Source organism: Delphinapterus leucas, chromosome 18 (genome assembly GCF_059928025.1).
Source record: "Delphinapterus leucas isolate spDelLeu-1000000601 "Yukka" chromosome 18, BTC_Dleu_Yukka2, whole genome shotgun sequence".
Taxonomy (NCBI): Eukaryota; Metazoa; Chordata; class Mammalia; order Artiodactyla; family Monodontidae; genus Delphinapterus; species Delphinapterus leucas.
Window position 1 is genome coordinate 58,526,039 of NC_143146.1, and position 15,150 is coordinate 58,541,188.

General features: G+C 45.8%; 2 protein-coding genes across 3 annotated transcripts in view; both read right to left on the minus strand.

The window, feature by feature from the left end:
- CPB2 (carboxypeptidase B2) overlaps positions 1–8,726 on the minus strand; it is a 48,901-nt gene extending 40,175 nt beyond the window's left edge. The window contains exon 1 of the mRNA XM_022574861.3: positions 431–8,726. Within this exon, the coding sequence (XP_022430569.1) occupies positions 431–504 (74 nt within the window). The 5' untranslated portion in view covers positions 505–8,726. The remainder of the gene's footprint in view (positions 1–430) is intronic.
- Positions 8,727–8,849: 123 nt separating this feature from the next.
- The window catches only part of LCP1 (lymphocyte cytosolic protein 1), a 54,996-nt gene continuing 48,695 nt past the window's right edge, over positions 8,850–15,150 (minus strand). For both annotated transcript variants that reach the window (XM_022574859.2, XM_022574860.2), the window contains exons 15-16: positions 13,666–13,790; positions 8,850–10,643 (exon numbers count right to left, since the gene is read on the minus strand). In XM_022574859.2, the coding sequence (XP_022430567.1) occupies positions 10,511–10,643; positions 13,666–13,790 (258 nt within the window). In that variant the 3' untranslated portion in view covers positions 8,850–10,510. The remainder of the gene's footprint in view (positions 10,644–13,665; positions 13,791–15,150) is intronic.

Below are 15,150 nucleotides of genomic sequence, written 5' to 3' on the forward strand. Positions count from 1 at the left end.
GATACCTTTATCCTCTTCTCCCTCCCATGTTCTATGTACAAGAAAAAAGTAAATTATCCATAGACAATGCATAGTACGTGTGAAGACAAGAAAAACATAAATCATGTGAAGTGTTAAGGTGTAAATAATTACATAGTTTAAAAAATCAAGAGTCTATTTCTTTAATTTTCATAGCTACTGAATATACATATCATCCAGAATTTTCTCAGTAATAAAACTAGAGCCAGAAAAGAAAAAAAGACCCTAGATCTAGTGAGATCCTTATTATACTGACATCTACAATTTGGAAGGGCAACATGGAAAGTTTCAGAAAGAGCTGACCTTCAGACTTGAATGTTCTGCTCCCCAGTCCAATGCACTGATTGGATTCCATGAGGGGCAAACAAGTGGGGGAAACGACCCACCACCATCTAGGATTCTAGCGGGTTACCTCTGAAATGCGAAGGCATGCTGCTCACAGAACAGGATGGTGGCCACAAGGACTCCAAAGCTATCAAGCTTCATCCCCACAGCGATTTGCTATCAAACAAAACTCTCTGAAGAGAAGGGTCCAGATAGCTGATTACTTAAGAGCCTTCTTTGCACACTGGTTAAAATATAATGGCACGTTCCCTGTCGTTTCTGTGCTCATTCGACTTCGCTTCCATTCCCACCCTCAAAAAGAAAGTATGATGAGAGCTGTTATTCTCATTGTAGACTATCTAGAAAATATTTAACTCTTCAGGGAAGATGAGGCCAAGAATAAAAGGATAGTAATACAGTGGAAACGTGTCTTGTTTGTTGAAGAACCATTACCATAGAGTATTGACCCACGGGTCTCAGCCCATGCTGAGGGAGGTCTCCTGTGGAGTACTAACTCATTAGGTCTTCCGTTGCTTTTCTCTTTTTCAACACTTTCAACTTACATGAAGACATAAAAGGTGAGTTTTTCAAATTTATGGCTGAGAAGGAGAGCTTATATGGAGGATTATAGGATCTCCATTCAAAGAGAGTTTCCTCGTCCATGTGGAATGATGGCTCCACCCGTAAAAGAATAAGAATGCTATGTGTGGGGAGCTCTTCTGAGAAGTAAAAGAATCAGGTAGTTGTGAATCATGTTTATTTAGGGAAGGTCACCATAACAGCCATAACACCATAACAGTCTGAATCAAAGCCTACCGTACGTCATTCTGAAGGTAGCACCATCTAACATTTTGTCTGGTGTGAGGCCACATCTAACCTCTGTAAGTGGAAGGACCCTGGTCCCCTTCCTACATTCCCACTGGTAAGTGCATTTGAATGCCCTTGAGGTCAGGGCAGGCAAATTTGCAAAATAAATCATCCTCCCTTCAGTGGACTTCTGAGAAGGAAAGGATTGAGAGTTCAGAGCTCTCTCTGGGATTCAAAGGTATTGAAACATATTTAATGGATCGAGGTGACCGCCACTGAAACGACTGGGCTGGCCAGAAAGCTTGTTCATGTTTTTCCATTCCATAACATCTTATGGAAAAACCCGAACGAGTTTTCTGGCCAACCCAATACATTTTATATAAGAAAGAAGGAGAAAAAAGAAAATACATGCGTTTCTGCTCATTTGTGGAGAAAGAAGCACAGGCAGGATAGACCAGAAATCAATGAGTTGGGTTACCTCCAGCAGGTGAGTGAAAAACAGTGGGAATAAGAAGTGGGTAGAAGAGGGAATACGAACCAGGTAGAAGAGATGGGGGGAGGGACATTTCTGCGAGTAAAACTCTTTGAATACCTCTGTATTTTAGAACCGTGTTAATTTTTCACATACTCAAAACAACCAGTCAAGTAAATAAAATGAATACAAACCAAACCAAATGAATGTAATTTTGTTTCAAATAAATAACATAACCACACTGAAGTGAAGAGGGGGAAAAACTAACCAAAGTGAACTTTTTTTTTTTTTTTTTTTGGCAATACGCGGGCCTCTCACTGTTGTGGCCTCTCCCGTTGCGGAGCACAGGCTCCGGACGCGCAGGCCCAGTGGCCATGGCTCACGGGCCCTGCCGCTCCGCGGCACGTGGGAGCCTCCTGGACCGGGGCACGAACCCGCGTCCCCTGCATCGGCAGGTGGACTCTCAACCACTGCGCCACCAGGGAAGCCTCACAAGGCTTTTTTGATGGACAAACATTTTTGTTTCTCTTGGGTAGATATCTAGGAATGGAATTGCTAGGTCATAAAGATATTTAGTTTTATAAGCAACTCCTGTGCCTTTTTTCTAGGTAGTTGTATCATTTTATACGCCCACCAACAATATATTAGAGTTCTAGTTGGTCCACATCCTTGTTACCTGACGCCGTCTTTTTCATTTCAGCCATTCTAGTAAGTGTATGGTGGTGTCTAATTTGGCTTTCATTTAAATTTCTGAGATGGCTAATAATGTTGAGAACCTTTTTTGTGCTCATTGGCGATAAGTATATGTGTGTGTATGTGAGTTCCAACTGTTTGCCTGATTTTTAATCAGATGGTTTGTCTTATTACTGATTTGTAGAGGTATTTATATACTCCGGACATCTATATGACACAATAAAAGGCAAAATTACAGATACAGAAAATAGGTTAGCTGTTGCCAGGGCCTGAGGCTGGGGAGGAAGGGATTAACCTACAAAGAGGTACAGGAGAAGTTTTTGGAGTGGTGGGAAAATTCTCTGTTTTGATTGTGGTGGTATTTACACTGTGTACAGGCAAAATTCCTCAAACTGAACTCTTAAGTTAAATTTATTGCATGAAGAGAGAGAGAGAAGAACACAACAGCTTGATCAGATGGACTCCACCCTGGCTCACAGGCAAATCTCTTAGCTTCTCGGAGGTGCAGTTTCCCCCGCAGAAAAATGAGGTTAATGATAACCTACCTCTGAGGGCTGTTGTGGGAATTCAATGGGATAGCAGCTGAAAGTGACTGGCAAAACAGGTGTTTAGGGCTTCCTTGGTGGCGCAGTGGTTGAGAGTCCGCCTGCCGATGGAGGGCACACGGGTTCCTGCCCCGGTCCGGGAAGAACCCACATGCCGCGGAGCTGCTGGGCCCGTGAAACATGGCTGCTGAGCCTGCACGTCCGGAGCCTGTGCTCCGCAACGGGAGGGGCCACAACAGTGAGAGGCCCGCGTACCAAAAAAAAAAAAAAAAAAAAACCAGGTGTTTAGTATGTCCCATTCATTAAAAAAAAGATAAACCAGGAAGGGAGCTGAGAAGGGCCAATGTGTTCTCTTCCCGGAGCCTTACCCAGGTCAGGTGAACCTTGGTGACAGCTGTCCTCTTCTTCTTCGGCTGCTCCCAAAGAGTTAGGGGATGAGTCACTGCCCCAGAAGCCAATCTAGTCCTGGGGGATCGATCTCACTGAATCATGTCCCCTAGGGACCAGCTAATTTGTACATTTGCTCTCCAGTCAATTTGTAACATTAGGTGGCAAAAATAATATGGCAAGTGTTTCTTCAAGAGCCATAACCCTCTGCTTTTATTAAGACGGTGCCTAAAAGGATAACCTCCCCTGTGAATAGTGGCTGCTTTGCCTTCTCTCAATTGGAGCGGGCTGAGGATAAGGGCAACGCCACCGTGATCTGGACGGGCCGGGACTTGGATATGCAGCTCAGGCTTACTGTTAGGTAAGCGCTGAGAGAGTCAGTCAATTTCATGGCATTTTGTCATGAGTTTAGGTGCAGCTCAATTTTCAAGTTTTCCTTTCAGAGTCTTTCAGCCATTAAAGCTGCATAATCTTGGGAGGTTCGGAGGACACATAATTGATAAATGTGTTTTCCTCCACACACTCTCTCTCATGTTTATTCATGCAGAGCGAAGCAGTTTTAGAATTTGCACAAAAGGTTGGCGTATCCGGCCCCCTGTGTTTCTGAGGGGGGAGGAAAGATGATGCCATCTTGGGAGTCATTGTAGAGGGGGATTTGAGGCCCGAAGGCAGAGAACTCCATCTCAGGTTCTCATGCCCTCGCTTTGGCTACAAATACTGAGCCTGGGAGTCGTGGCACCAGGAAGGTTACTAGACACCCAGAGAGGCAAATGCTCGTCGGCTGGATGGTTCAATTGTGAAGAAAGCAGGGTTTGTCCTTGAAACACTTCCATCCCTTCATTCCCCGTTTCTAACCATTACTCCCTCTTATGCGTCTATCCGCTTTTTTTTTTTTTTGCGGTACGTGGGCCTCTCACTGTTGTGGCCTCTCCCGTTGCGGAGCACAGGCTCCGGACGCGCAGGCTCAACGGCCATGGCTCACGGGCCCAGCCGCTCCGCGGCATGTGGGATCTTCCCAGATCAGGGCACGAACCCGTGTCCCCTGCATCGTCAGGCGGACTCTCAACCACTGCACCACCAGGGAAGCCCTATCCGCTTTTTAAGATGCTGCAGCCAGGCCGCCCCTTTGAAGAGCACCCCAGGCTGTATCCCATTGGTTCTCAAACTTGACTGGTAATTAGAGTCACCTGCACATCTTTTAAATCTCCAGCTGCCCTGGCCACACATCAGATCAATTATATCAAAACATCAGAGGGCGGGGCATAGACACCAGCTTCTTGTAAATCTCCTGAGATGATTCCATTGTGCAGCCAGAGGTGAGAACAGCTGGGTTGCACTAGCGCTTCTCCAGGGGTGGCCTGTGAGTCCCAGAATCTCTGAGAGTATTGGTGGAAAATGCAGACTCCTGGACCCACCAGCCCTCTCAGCACTGAACCTCAAGGTGGGATCTGGAAAGTCTGTGTTTTAACAACGTCCCCAGGTGATTCTCAAGCACACTTGAGTCTGAGAATCAGCTCTAAACCTTTCTCTAGTCCATCTGTTTCTCATGATATGGTAATTTTCCCTTTCCTTCAGCCATACTAGTCTTTCAGTTCCTCAAAGATAACCATCTTCTTCCAGCCTCTGGACCTTTGCCTATTATAGCTGTTTATCTGGAAGGCACTTTGCTCTCTCTTTGCCATTAGGAAATTGGCAAAGATAACAATGATGAAGCTATAGCCCTAGAAAATCATTGTAAAGTGCATGTTTTGGAGGAGAAAAGAGTAGGCACCGAAGGGCCACAATCCCCTCCCCCTGGGACAGTTTGGTTTACTAAGTCAGCTAGCTGTCACTGGAAGTCATAGAGAGGTTGCTCCAGAGATGGTGGGAGAAAACTCAGTAGGTTTGATGGAGGTATTGAAGGAACGAGAGAGAAGACTTAAGTGATGTGGCACCAACTGGGTCAGATGCATGAAAGCAGCAGCCCTGGGCTGCAGGTAAGAGAAGGCAGTGCCAAGAGACACCTTAAGTTACCCAGCAGGACCAGGGACATGTAGCTTTTGGAACCTGTGGCTGGCAGTGGGTGCCACAGGGGAGAGAGGGGCCATGGGGGAGAGGGACAGCAAAGGACAAGGCTGGGTGATGGGGGATATACCCAGATGGAGGGCAGAGCCACTTTGGCTACCTCCAATGAACAGTGATGATGGGGAAATGTTAGTGGAGGGTTTTTTCAATCTCTCAAGTCTAGTGTTACTGGGAAAGCGTGATCTGATTTAAAAAGTTGGTTCAAATGCAACTGACTATCAACTGCAGATCTTCTTTTCTCAAGCGTTTCTCAAACTTTCAAGTGCACATGAATTAAGTGCTGATCTTATTAAACTGCAGATTCCGACTCAGTAGGTCTGGGGTGGGGCTGAGATTCTGCATTTCTAACCAGCCTCCAAGTGCCCCTGGTCTTGGCCCCAAACTTAGAGCAAGGAGGTTTGAACATTCCGACTCTTAACAGTGGGCCCGTGGTCTTGCCCAATCCAAAAGTGCCTGCTGAATCATTCACTTTTACGTTGTATTGCACAGAGCTTTAGAATGAAATATTTGCATGCATTCTAATCCTCCAAAAATTAGACATGGTAGCTCTTTATTCACCAAAATACTTATTGAAATGGAACTCCCCAATTTTGACATGCCAGATAATATAAAAATCCCTGCCGTTTTGCCGACCTCTCTCTGAGTTGTTAAAGGTGAGACCGTGGGTCCTGACTAGCTTATCTGTGCTTTTGTGTCTGACCTAAGGTGGGTTATTAAGTATATGTAGACTTCAGACATGAGAAGACATTTACACAATTTTCCTTTTCCTTTTTTTTTTTTTGGTCACCTACACACAGCCGCAGTTGGTAAACTCCGGCTTCTGGAAAATAGGGGGTGAGGACACCGTGGAAAGAGCAGTCCTTGGCAGCCGAGAGTTCAATTCCTGGAATTTTATTAGGAAACCGTCAAAGGAACTAGATTTCACAAGAGGATCGGTCAGCACTGCTGACTCGTGCTGAGCATCAGCTCTGGTTACTGGATCGTGAGGGCGGCAGAGACGTGCCATGTCTAGCTCACTAGGACAGCACTGCCAGCATTTCATCCAAGCGCACTGGTACGCTGGGGGGTTGGGGGGGGACAGAGAGCAAAGCTGATGATATCTCGGCAGCTGCTGAATGACAACAGGTACAGTAACTGCAGGGAAGGTGGGCCTCGGAGCTGCCCAGGGACACTGGGAGCACAGGGGAGTGTCTCTCGTGCATTAAGCACCAGTCTGAGATGGGCTGGTGTAAGGTGGGCTGAGTTTCCATACTTTTTATAATCGAGACCACAGTTGTGCTCCAAGGGACAGACTAGATTGTGTGTGTGCGTTTAGGTGGATAAAATCGCTAGATTGGCTGAGACTTGAAGAGCCCATCTAGTCCTATGCATTGTCTCAAGACGGGCTCTAATGGCATAATTTCCAAACAAACAGGAATCCATCCCCTTCTAAAAACTCTGCAGGTAGGTCTATTTCACAACTTTTCTCACAATGACTTCTCTCTGGCATCTCCCACAGTCAGGAAACATTTGTTCATGGCTAATACAAATCGATTTTTCAGTTACCCAGCTCTCCTTAAAAATCTAGAAAGTGCTTGGCACTGCTGGAGACATCAACATGGAGAGGCATGGTGCCTGCCCACTTCTCATTAGTCGGGGCTCAGATCTTCTGCAAAATGTTGCTAATCCTTCCTTCAGAACTACTCTCTCCCCTGAGCTCCCATACTTTATTTACAAATTTGTTATAGCATTTATCACATTCAGCTTTTGAGTACATTTTGCATGTGCACATTATCCCCCCACTGGATTAACATACTTTAGATGTGAAATGGAGAAGATGGGAGGGGCTCAAGGGCCCATCCCAGCTCAGGGCTCTTTGTCAAATACTTCAAGGAAACTTCAGAGGAGGATTGATGTGTGACTCTACAGTGTTTAATACCTTTGCTAGAGCAGCAACTTAAGTACCTGTTAAATTAAAATGAACATTCTGAGCACAAGAAGTGGACATAATATTCACGGTGGCTTTATATGCTGTAGCAAAGGATTGAAACAACCTAAATACCCATTTGTAGGCCACTGGTTAAATACAGGTTGACACGTCCATTCAACAGAATACTGCGCACCTGTTGAAAAGACTGAGGCAGGTCTATATTCGGCAACGTGGAACAGTCTCCAAGGTTTGGTGTGAAGAAAATGAGATGCAGAATGATGTGTATGGTATGCTAATATTTGCAATAAAAAGGTGTGTGTGTGTGTGTGTGTGTGTAACATGTGCGTAGGCTATTTCTAGAAAGATACAAAAGAAATTGGTAACAGTGGTCGCTGACGAGGAGGGGAACTGAGGTTTCGGGACAGAGGTAGTGGTGGGTTGGTAAACCAGATCTCTGGGGATAAAAACCCCTATTTGTAGAGTCTGATTATTTCTATGCTGTAAATACGCCCACCATGGCCAATTTCAAGATAACAATGGTTTAACATTGGAGCCAGGTGGAGCCAATACGAGCTGGCTTCAAAGCACATCACTAGACACGGGGGTGGGAAGGTGGCCTGCTTCCCACTGTGGACCCTTTGGTACAATTTTACTTTCTGACGTCATACTTGGATGGGCTAAAATGTAACAATAAACTTTTAAATTTAGAAAAATTATCGTGTTCAGATGGCTGTATTCCTTTAGCCTTCTCGTTCTCCAAGAGTCTTAGTTTTCTTCCCTTGATAGTATTCTGCTTTCCTGTACCTGTTCGGTCTTTCTGGTCAGGACCTATCAGTGCAGTCTTATACACACAAAAACACACTTAATATTGGTAACCTCTTGATATGTAGGGCAGGCCGCTACCTCCTAAGTGTAGGAGCTGTAGGAATGTCAGGCCAGGAAAGAGCCATCTCCAAAGAGCTGCTGCTGGTGAAGTCAGGACGCACAGCTTAAGCATAAAAGCCCAGCTTCCTAGCAGCTGTGCGGGCGAGTGACACCTGCGCAGCTCAGGATGTGACCCTGCCAAACAGATGCTTTTCTGTCCCAGCAGCCCACCCGCGGGGGCCGGCTGCAGCAGAATTCCTCAGCAAACGCCTTGCCTCCCACCCCGTGCCAGCCAAAGTGAGGCCCAGACAGGCTAGAGAGGAAACCCCAGGCACCGCCAGCCCTAAAGATTCCTCCTCGAATCATTCTAGAAACCATTTCGCACCAATTCCCAAGTCTGGCTTTTGCTCATGACTGGGTTCAGTGTGTGTCTGAGAATTTGTGTCTTAAACCTTTCATTCTGGCCTGCTTTTTGTCCAACCCCCTCCAACTTACTCTTCAGCTTTCAGCTAAAATATTTCTCTTTAGATGGCTTCCTCTGTTGTAAGCCTGTCTCACCCTGCCCGCATCAATCGCTCATCACAGCTGTCAGTGGAGTTGTTTATCCTCAGGCTTTCCTGATCAGCTGAGCGCAATGCCTGCCTCATTTACGGTGTATTCCCAAAACCGTGCGCAGTGCCTGACACATTTCAGCCCTCAGTGCGTGTTGGCTGAATGAATGAATAAGTTAGAGTACACTCTTACGAAACCTTCAGAAGACATCCAATACAGGGAACATTTTATTTGGAGAGAACTTGAGCATTACTTCATTTTCATTGTCCTTTAAGGCAGTAACATGCTTCCTGGAGGCAGATGGGGGAGAACTGTCTGAGGCTACATGGTGAAGTGCAGATTAAGACAAAGCCAACCACTTTGCATTCGGATGCAGCAGAAACACAGGTTATGGGCCAGGAGAAGCCACATGTCGGCTTCCTGAGCCCACCGCCAAGGAGCAGATCTGGGGCGATGCATTTCAATTGCTTTGAAAAATGGCTAAGTTCCACTACATACCACCCCTAAAGAAGATACCTCACCACCATAGAGGGGGTCTAGTGTTGGTGCCCAGTGCTCTGTTGCTATTTAGCCTTTGGTAAGTTTTCAAGGAAATTGCATAGTCTATTAGAGCTGCTCAAATTCACCCTGTTCCTCTGGTTTTATTTTGGATTCTTGAACTATCCAGTCATTAGCTCTTTGCAAAGCAATGCAGCCAGTTCTTACCCAGCTTGACACCTGGCTAGGTATGTGTGTATGTGAGTGTGTGTGTGTGCTGGCGTACGGGGGTGAGGTGCGGGTCACCGGTCATTGGCACATATGGCCCCTGCGAACTTGAGGGTACCAAAAAAGTAAACATCAGTCCTATGGCCTGGCAGCAATCACGTGCACTATGATCTAAGAGCAAATGAAATCAGAGCAAGATGGTTCCCAGTCACCAGATATCCAGCCATACTAGATCTAACACACAGAGCTAAATACACGGAGAGGCAGCACCCAAGAACAGATGCTTTTTTTTATGGCTCTGCACTGCCCCCTAGTGTCTTGCTGCTCAATGACACCCTCCTTGGATAGAACCTTCCACCAAGAGTTAAGTAAGAATCTATTTGAAGGCACAGTATTCAAGATGTTAGATCTGGTCAGAGCCCAAATCGTAGGGTTAAAAACAGAGGACTTCCTATTGGCTGAAAAACTAAAATCTGATGACCTTTGGGACCCTAGTTCCGAGAAAAGGCTCTGATGACGAGTCTTGGGTCTTCAGGTTACCAGAGACCCCTGGAGATCCCAGCAGCCTGACTGATTCGTCAGATGATCCAAACGGCCCCAAGAGGAGGATGGCCGGCAGAGGTCGGCCACAGAGAAGGCAGAGTTCTGAGAGAGTGGATTGCAAAGTCACAGGGAGACAGAGTGCAGAAGGGCTACACGAAGGAGGCTCGTAACAGATCAAACGCTGGCCTCCAGAAGCCGGTTTTAGGGCTGGTCTGATGATTCTCCCCACCTGGTTCTCACCCTAAACAAGAAAGCAGCCGATTTAAGCTGGTTCGAAAGATTATGTTAAAATTAACAACACTACATACAGCTTCTATGCTTGACTATAATGGCAAAAGCAGAAAGGGTGCCTGGAAAATAAGTTCTTTTTGTCTCTAGATTTTCAAAGCAATCAATTCAATCATAAAAAAAAAAATTTGTAAGAGACTGGGTCTTTTGCAAAGAATAAAGCACTTTTTGTTAAATACGCGAAGGCTACTTGGCTGAACAGATACACATGTTTTTTGGAACCTTGTATAACCAAGTTGAAAACTTCGGAATGGTTTGACTTGTCCCTGTGTTTCCTGGGAGCACCCAGTGCTGAGCAGTCAGAAACGCATGTGCGCCTCCAGTCCTGCCCGCTGGGCCTTACACCCTCTTCATCCCTTTCCCCATGAGGCAAGCAAACACCGTCATGACCATCTTGGGGTTCACTTCCACCAAGTCTTCTGGAAGGGCATATACTCGTGCTCCAATTTTGCGGGACATAGAGATGGCATACCTAAAAGAGAAAAGAGGGGGAATGAGGGGAGCCTAAGCAAGTATGAAGCGGACCCCTGAGGATCATAGTTATAGTCATTCTATATAATCTATACTCTCCACTCTGCACTATAGACTACCTGCTAGACAGAGCTCATTCCTGGTATGGCTGGAGCCAATCACTGGGTTCCTCCCGAGATCCGAGGGCAAATGCTGGCCTGACAAAGCTCCTGGCTCCGCCAAACTTGCTGTCCAGCCTCGTGATAATGACCAAATTTATGATTTGTCCTTCGAGAGCTTCCTAACTAGCACCACTTCTGGTGCCTACAGCATGCTTATTCACTTGGGCTGTACAGTGCAGAAAATGTCATAGAACTGAACAAGAGTGTGTGCTAGGGAAGGTCTGCAGACACCATTTTAACTACAGAAACATTTTTACAAGGCAGAAAAAAGGGGAAATGCACCTGTAATACCTCAACCTTACCCGTCAAGTCCTTTCTTCCTTGTTCCATTCTAATCCTCGCCTACATGTATGTGTATTTATTTATGATACTATAATAGTAGAATAACCAGAGGTTTTTTTGTTTTTGTTTTTGTTTTTTTGCGGTACGCGGGCCTCTCACTATGTGGCCTCTCCCGTTGCAGAGCACAGGCTCCGGACGCGCAGGCTCAGCGGCCATGGCTCACGGGCCCAGCCGCTCCGCGGCATGCGGGATCTTCCCGGACCAGGGTTCGAACCCGTGTCCCCTGCATCGGCAGGCGGACTCTCAACCACTGCACCACCAGGGAAGCCCCTAACCAGAGTTTTATATTACACATTTTTCACATAAGATTACCATAGCTGTAGCAGAAGACTTTTGCTCTGTTTATAGTTATATGAAGGTAATTTTTATTAGCTGTAGTCTATTTTCAAACGGGCCCACACTATTACCTGGCAGTTCTTTTCTTCTCCTCATTCATTATCTAGTAACTTCTTGCAGTGGCTACTCCAGAGATTCTCCATTCCACCCAAAGCCCCATTACTCCCTTTGCTCTCCTGAAATGACTTTACTCTTACTTTATTGATCAAATTAATTTAAGAGCATAGGGCCAGAGCATCCCCATTTTTTCTCCTTGTCCATCTCTCAATCACTTCCTCTATATTAATTATTAATGAAATAAAATTAATTTTTCCATTATAAAATAGAGGAAAAATTATTAAAAAGTTAGAAAATAGAGCTTCAGACACCAAACAAACCATGCACAATCCTGCCACCATGGCCGCCTTTAGGATTCTGTATAATTCTTTCTACCCATTTTTCTAAGTAATTTTGTATCTTGCCCTTACAGGACAGTGCTTAGGAGCCTGGGCTCTCAAGTCAGACTTTGAATTTCAGTTGAACCACTTGATAACTGTAAAACCTTGGGTGAGTTCCTTAAACTTAATCACATCCCTCTTGAACATCTATAGGTTCAAGGTCTTTTTTTTTTTTTTTTAACTTCTGCGTCTTCATCCGTGTTCTTCCCTCTGCTGGAATAGTCTTCCTAGCTCTTTCACCTGTCCAGCTCCTTCTTACTTGTCCTTTCAATGCGTCCCAGCTTAGATGTTATTTGGTAGAGCTTCCTGTCCCCTCCACGGCACCCTGGGGTCCTCCTTCCGTACCATCCCTCACACTCTACTGTAACTGCTATTGAATTATTTCTCTTCTCTCCATTAGATTGTGCTAGACATCAGCATATCAGGAACGCACGTCCCCACTTTCCCAAACTGGGCACAGAGAGAAGGGCGCTGCTGGGATTAGATACATAGCAGGGCTGCTGGGCACTAGTCATTCGTCAACCCTGGACTTGTGTTACGGGTTGAATACTGCCCCCCCTCAAACGTATGCAGAAGACCTAACCCCTGGTACCTCAGATGGTGATGTTATTTGGAAAAAGTGTTATTTAAGGTATAGCTAGTTCAGATGAGGTCATGCTGGGGTAGGTTGGAGCCCTAATCCAGTATGACTGATGTCCTTATAAAAGAGAGGGAGAAGAGACACAGACATACACACACACAGAGAAGACAGCTACGTGAAGTCACAGAGACACAGGGAAGGCCACGTGAAGACAGGGTTGGAGATTGGAGTGGTGCATCTATAAGCCCAAGGATGAGGGAGGTGTGGGACAGATTCTCCATCCAAGCCCTCAGGAGGAACCAACCCTGCCGACACCTTGATCTTGGACTTCTAGCCTCCACAACAGTGAGAGAAGAAATTTCTGTTGTTTGAAGTCACCTCGTTTGTGGTATTTTGTTATGATAGACCTAGGAAATAATACAGCCTGCTCTGAGAAAGGCACCTCTCTAGGGTAGAAAGGCACCTCTCTAGGGTAGAAAGGCGCCTCTCTAGGGTAGAAAGGTGCCTCTCTAGGGTAGAAAGGCACCTCTCTAGGAAGGCAAGCTTTCCATAAAGACCAGGTAGCAAATATTTCAGACTCCGTGCGCTTTGTCACAACGATTTCAACTCTGCTATTGTATCCGGGAAAGAGCTATAGAAACTATGTAAATAAAACCTGATGTATAAAAGCTGACAACAGACCACATTTGGACTCTGCTGACCCTCATTCTACAAGTAAAGCAAACGGCAGTTGCTCTTAAGCTGGTGAAGACTCTGGTCTTGAACCCCACCCCTGCCCAGGCACATCCACAGATATTCACAAATAGAATGCTTATATTTGCACGCACCGTGTACAAACTCTATTCAGGAAGCCTCCCATAGATTATGACTAGGAAATTGGTTTTATGAAATTACAGGCTTGCTTATCAATCAGAAGTCAACTGTTTTCAATTTCAATTGTTTCAATTGTTATCGATCGTTTTTGTCTCGTTCTCTCTAACACCTGGAGCCTTAAACTGCTATTGCCCAGTATTGAAAATAATGATGATGGGACACAGTACGTCATGAGAAGAAAAAGCATCAACAGTGAACCTAGAAGTGTTTGCACGAAGGCACAGGCACTGGAGTTCACAGCTCCCCAGATGCCGGCTCATCCTATCCTCCCCGACCCCAGGTTTATTTACGTACTTTGCATTGTTGAGTTTCTCTTCATCGTTCAGGTTTTCTGTCTTCAGGAGGTCATAGTTAATGGAACCTGGTTGAATGGCATCAATGAGATCCAGGACGGGCAGACTTGTACTAATCTTTGGGTCCTGCATAGAGAGAAAGCATGGGTTTTAACAATATGCTCCCAAGTTACTTCTATTTGGCTCAAGGAAAGTGAGTGGTGCTTTCCTCTTAAATACGAATATATACATCCTGGTGTGGGAAATGCCACAGTGTCGCACATGGTGTTTCAAACCAGTGGTCATTTCTGTAGGGGCATCACTAGTAGCATCCTGGTGGTTCACTAAGTGGAGGAAATCCATTGTCTGCCAACAGGCAGGGAGTCATTCCCAAATAGTGAATGGAAGGAAGTTAGAGCAACTAGAGAAAAGCAGAGAGGTTGATATATAGTATGTTTCATTCAAGTACTGGTTATTAGTAGAGGAAGGGATGATTTGAAAAAGAAACCATCAGAAAAGAGAGACTAAAGACATTAAGAGGAACCCCGATTCATTTTCAGGGGACATCCCAGAGGTGACAGGCAGGGAGAGTGATGCGGGCTCAGTTGGATGGGATTCAGTGAATGCTCCTTTCCTGGGGACCTTAGGGAAAGAAAAGGGTCCATAGGTCCAGGTAGACAGTGACAGCAATTATGTGATCAAATGCAATGACTGCAACTAATATCCATTGGTGTCTCACAGTTTGCTCAGCACTTTTTATAGGTTATCTCACTTATTGCCACAAGCCTTGGATGGAGGCATCTAATCTTAATTTATAGCAAGCAAAGGGAGTTTCTGAGGTTAAGTGGCTTGCTAATAAGTGGTGGGGCTGGGATCTGAACCCAGGTATTCTGACTTAAAATCTTGGGCTCTTTCTTTGGCGTCTGTAAACAGTTTGATGGACACACGCAAAGCTGTGAATGCTTTTTTTTTTTTAAGGGTTCTACCTGATTTTTTAAAAAAAGAAACATTATTTATTTATTTTTTTGGTGGCGTTGGGTCTTCATTGCTGTGCGCGGGCTTTCTCTAGTTGCAGCGAGCGGGGGCTACTCTTCGTTGTGGTGCGCTGGCTTCTCATTGTGGTGGCTTCTCTTGTTGCGGAGCACAGGCTCCAGGCACGCAGGCTCAGTAGTTGTGGCTCACGGGCTCAGTAGTTGTGGCTCATGGGCTCTAGAGCGCAGGCTCAGTAGTTGTGGCTCACGGGCTTAGCTGCTCCGCGGCATGTGGGAACTTCCCAGACCAGGGATCGAACCTGTGTCCCCTGTGTTGGCAGGCGGATTCTGAACCACTGCACCACCAGGGAACTCCCTGTGAATGCTTTTAAGGTGTAAATGCACAAAACTCTGCACCTGTGAGTACAGACATGCCGAGGCAACTGTGTGTCACCATCCGAGCATAGTCAAGTTCAAACACCTCATACCTTGCGGGTCCAAATCAGAACCAATTCTAACAAAGAAACAAGACACAG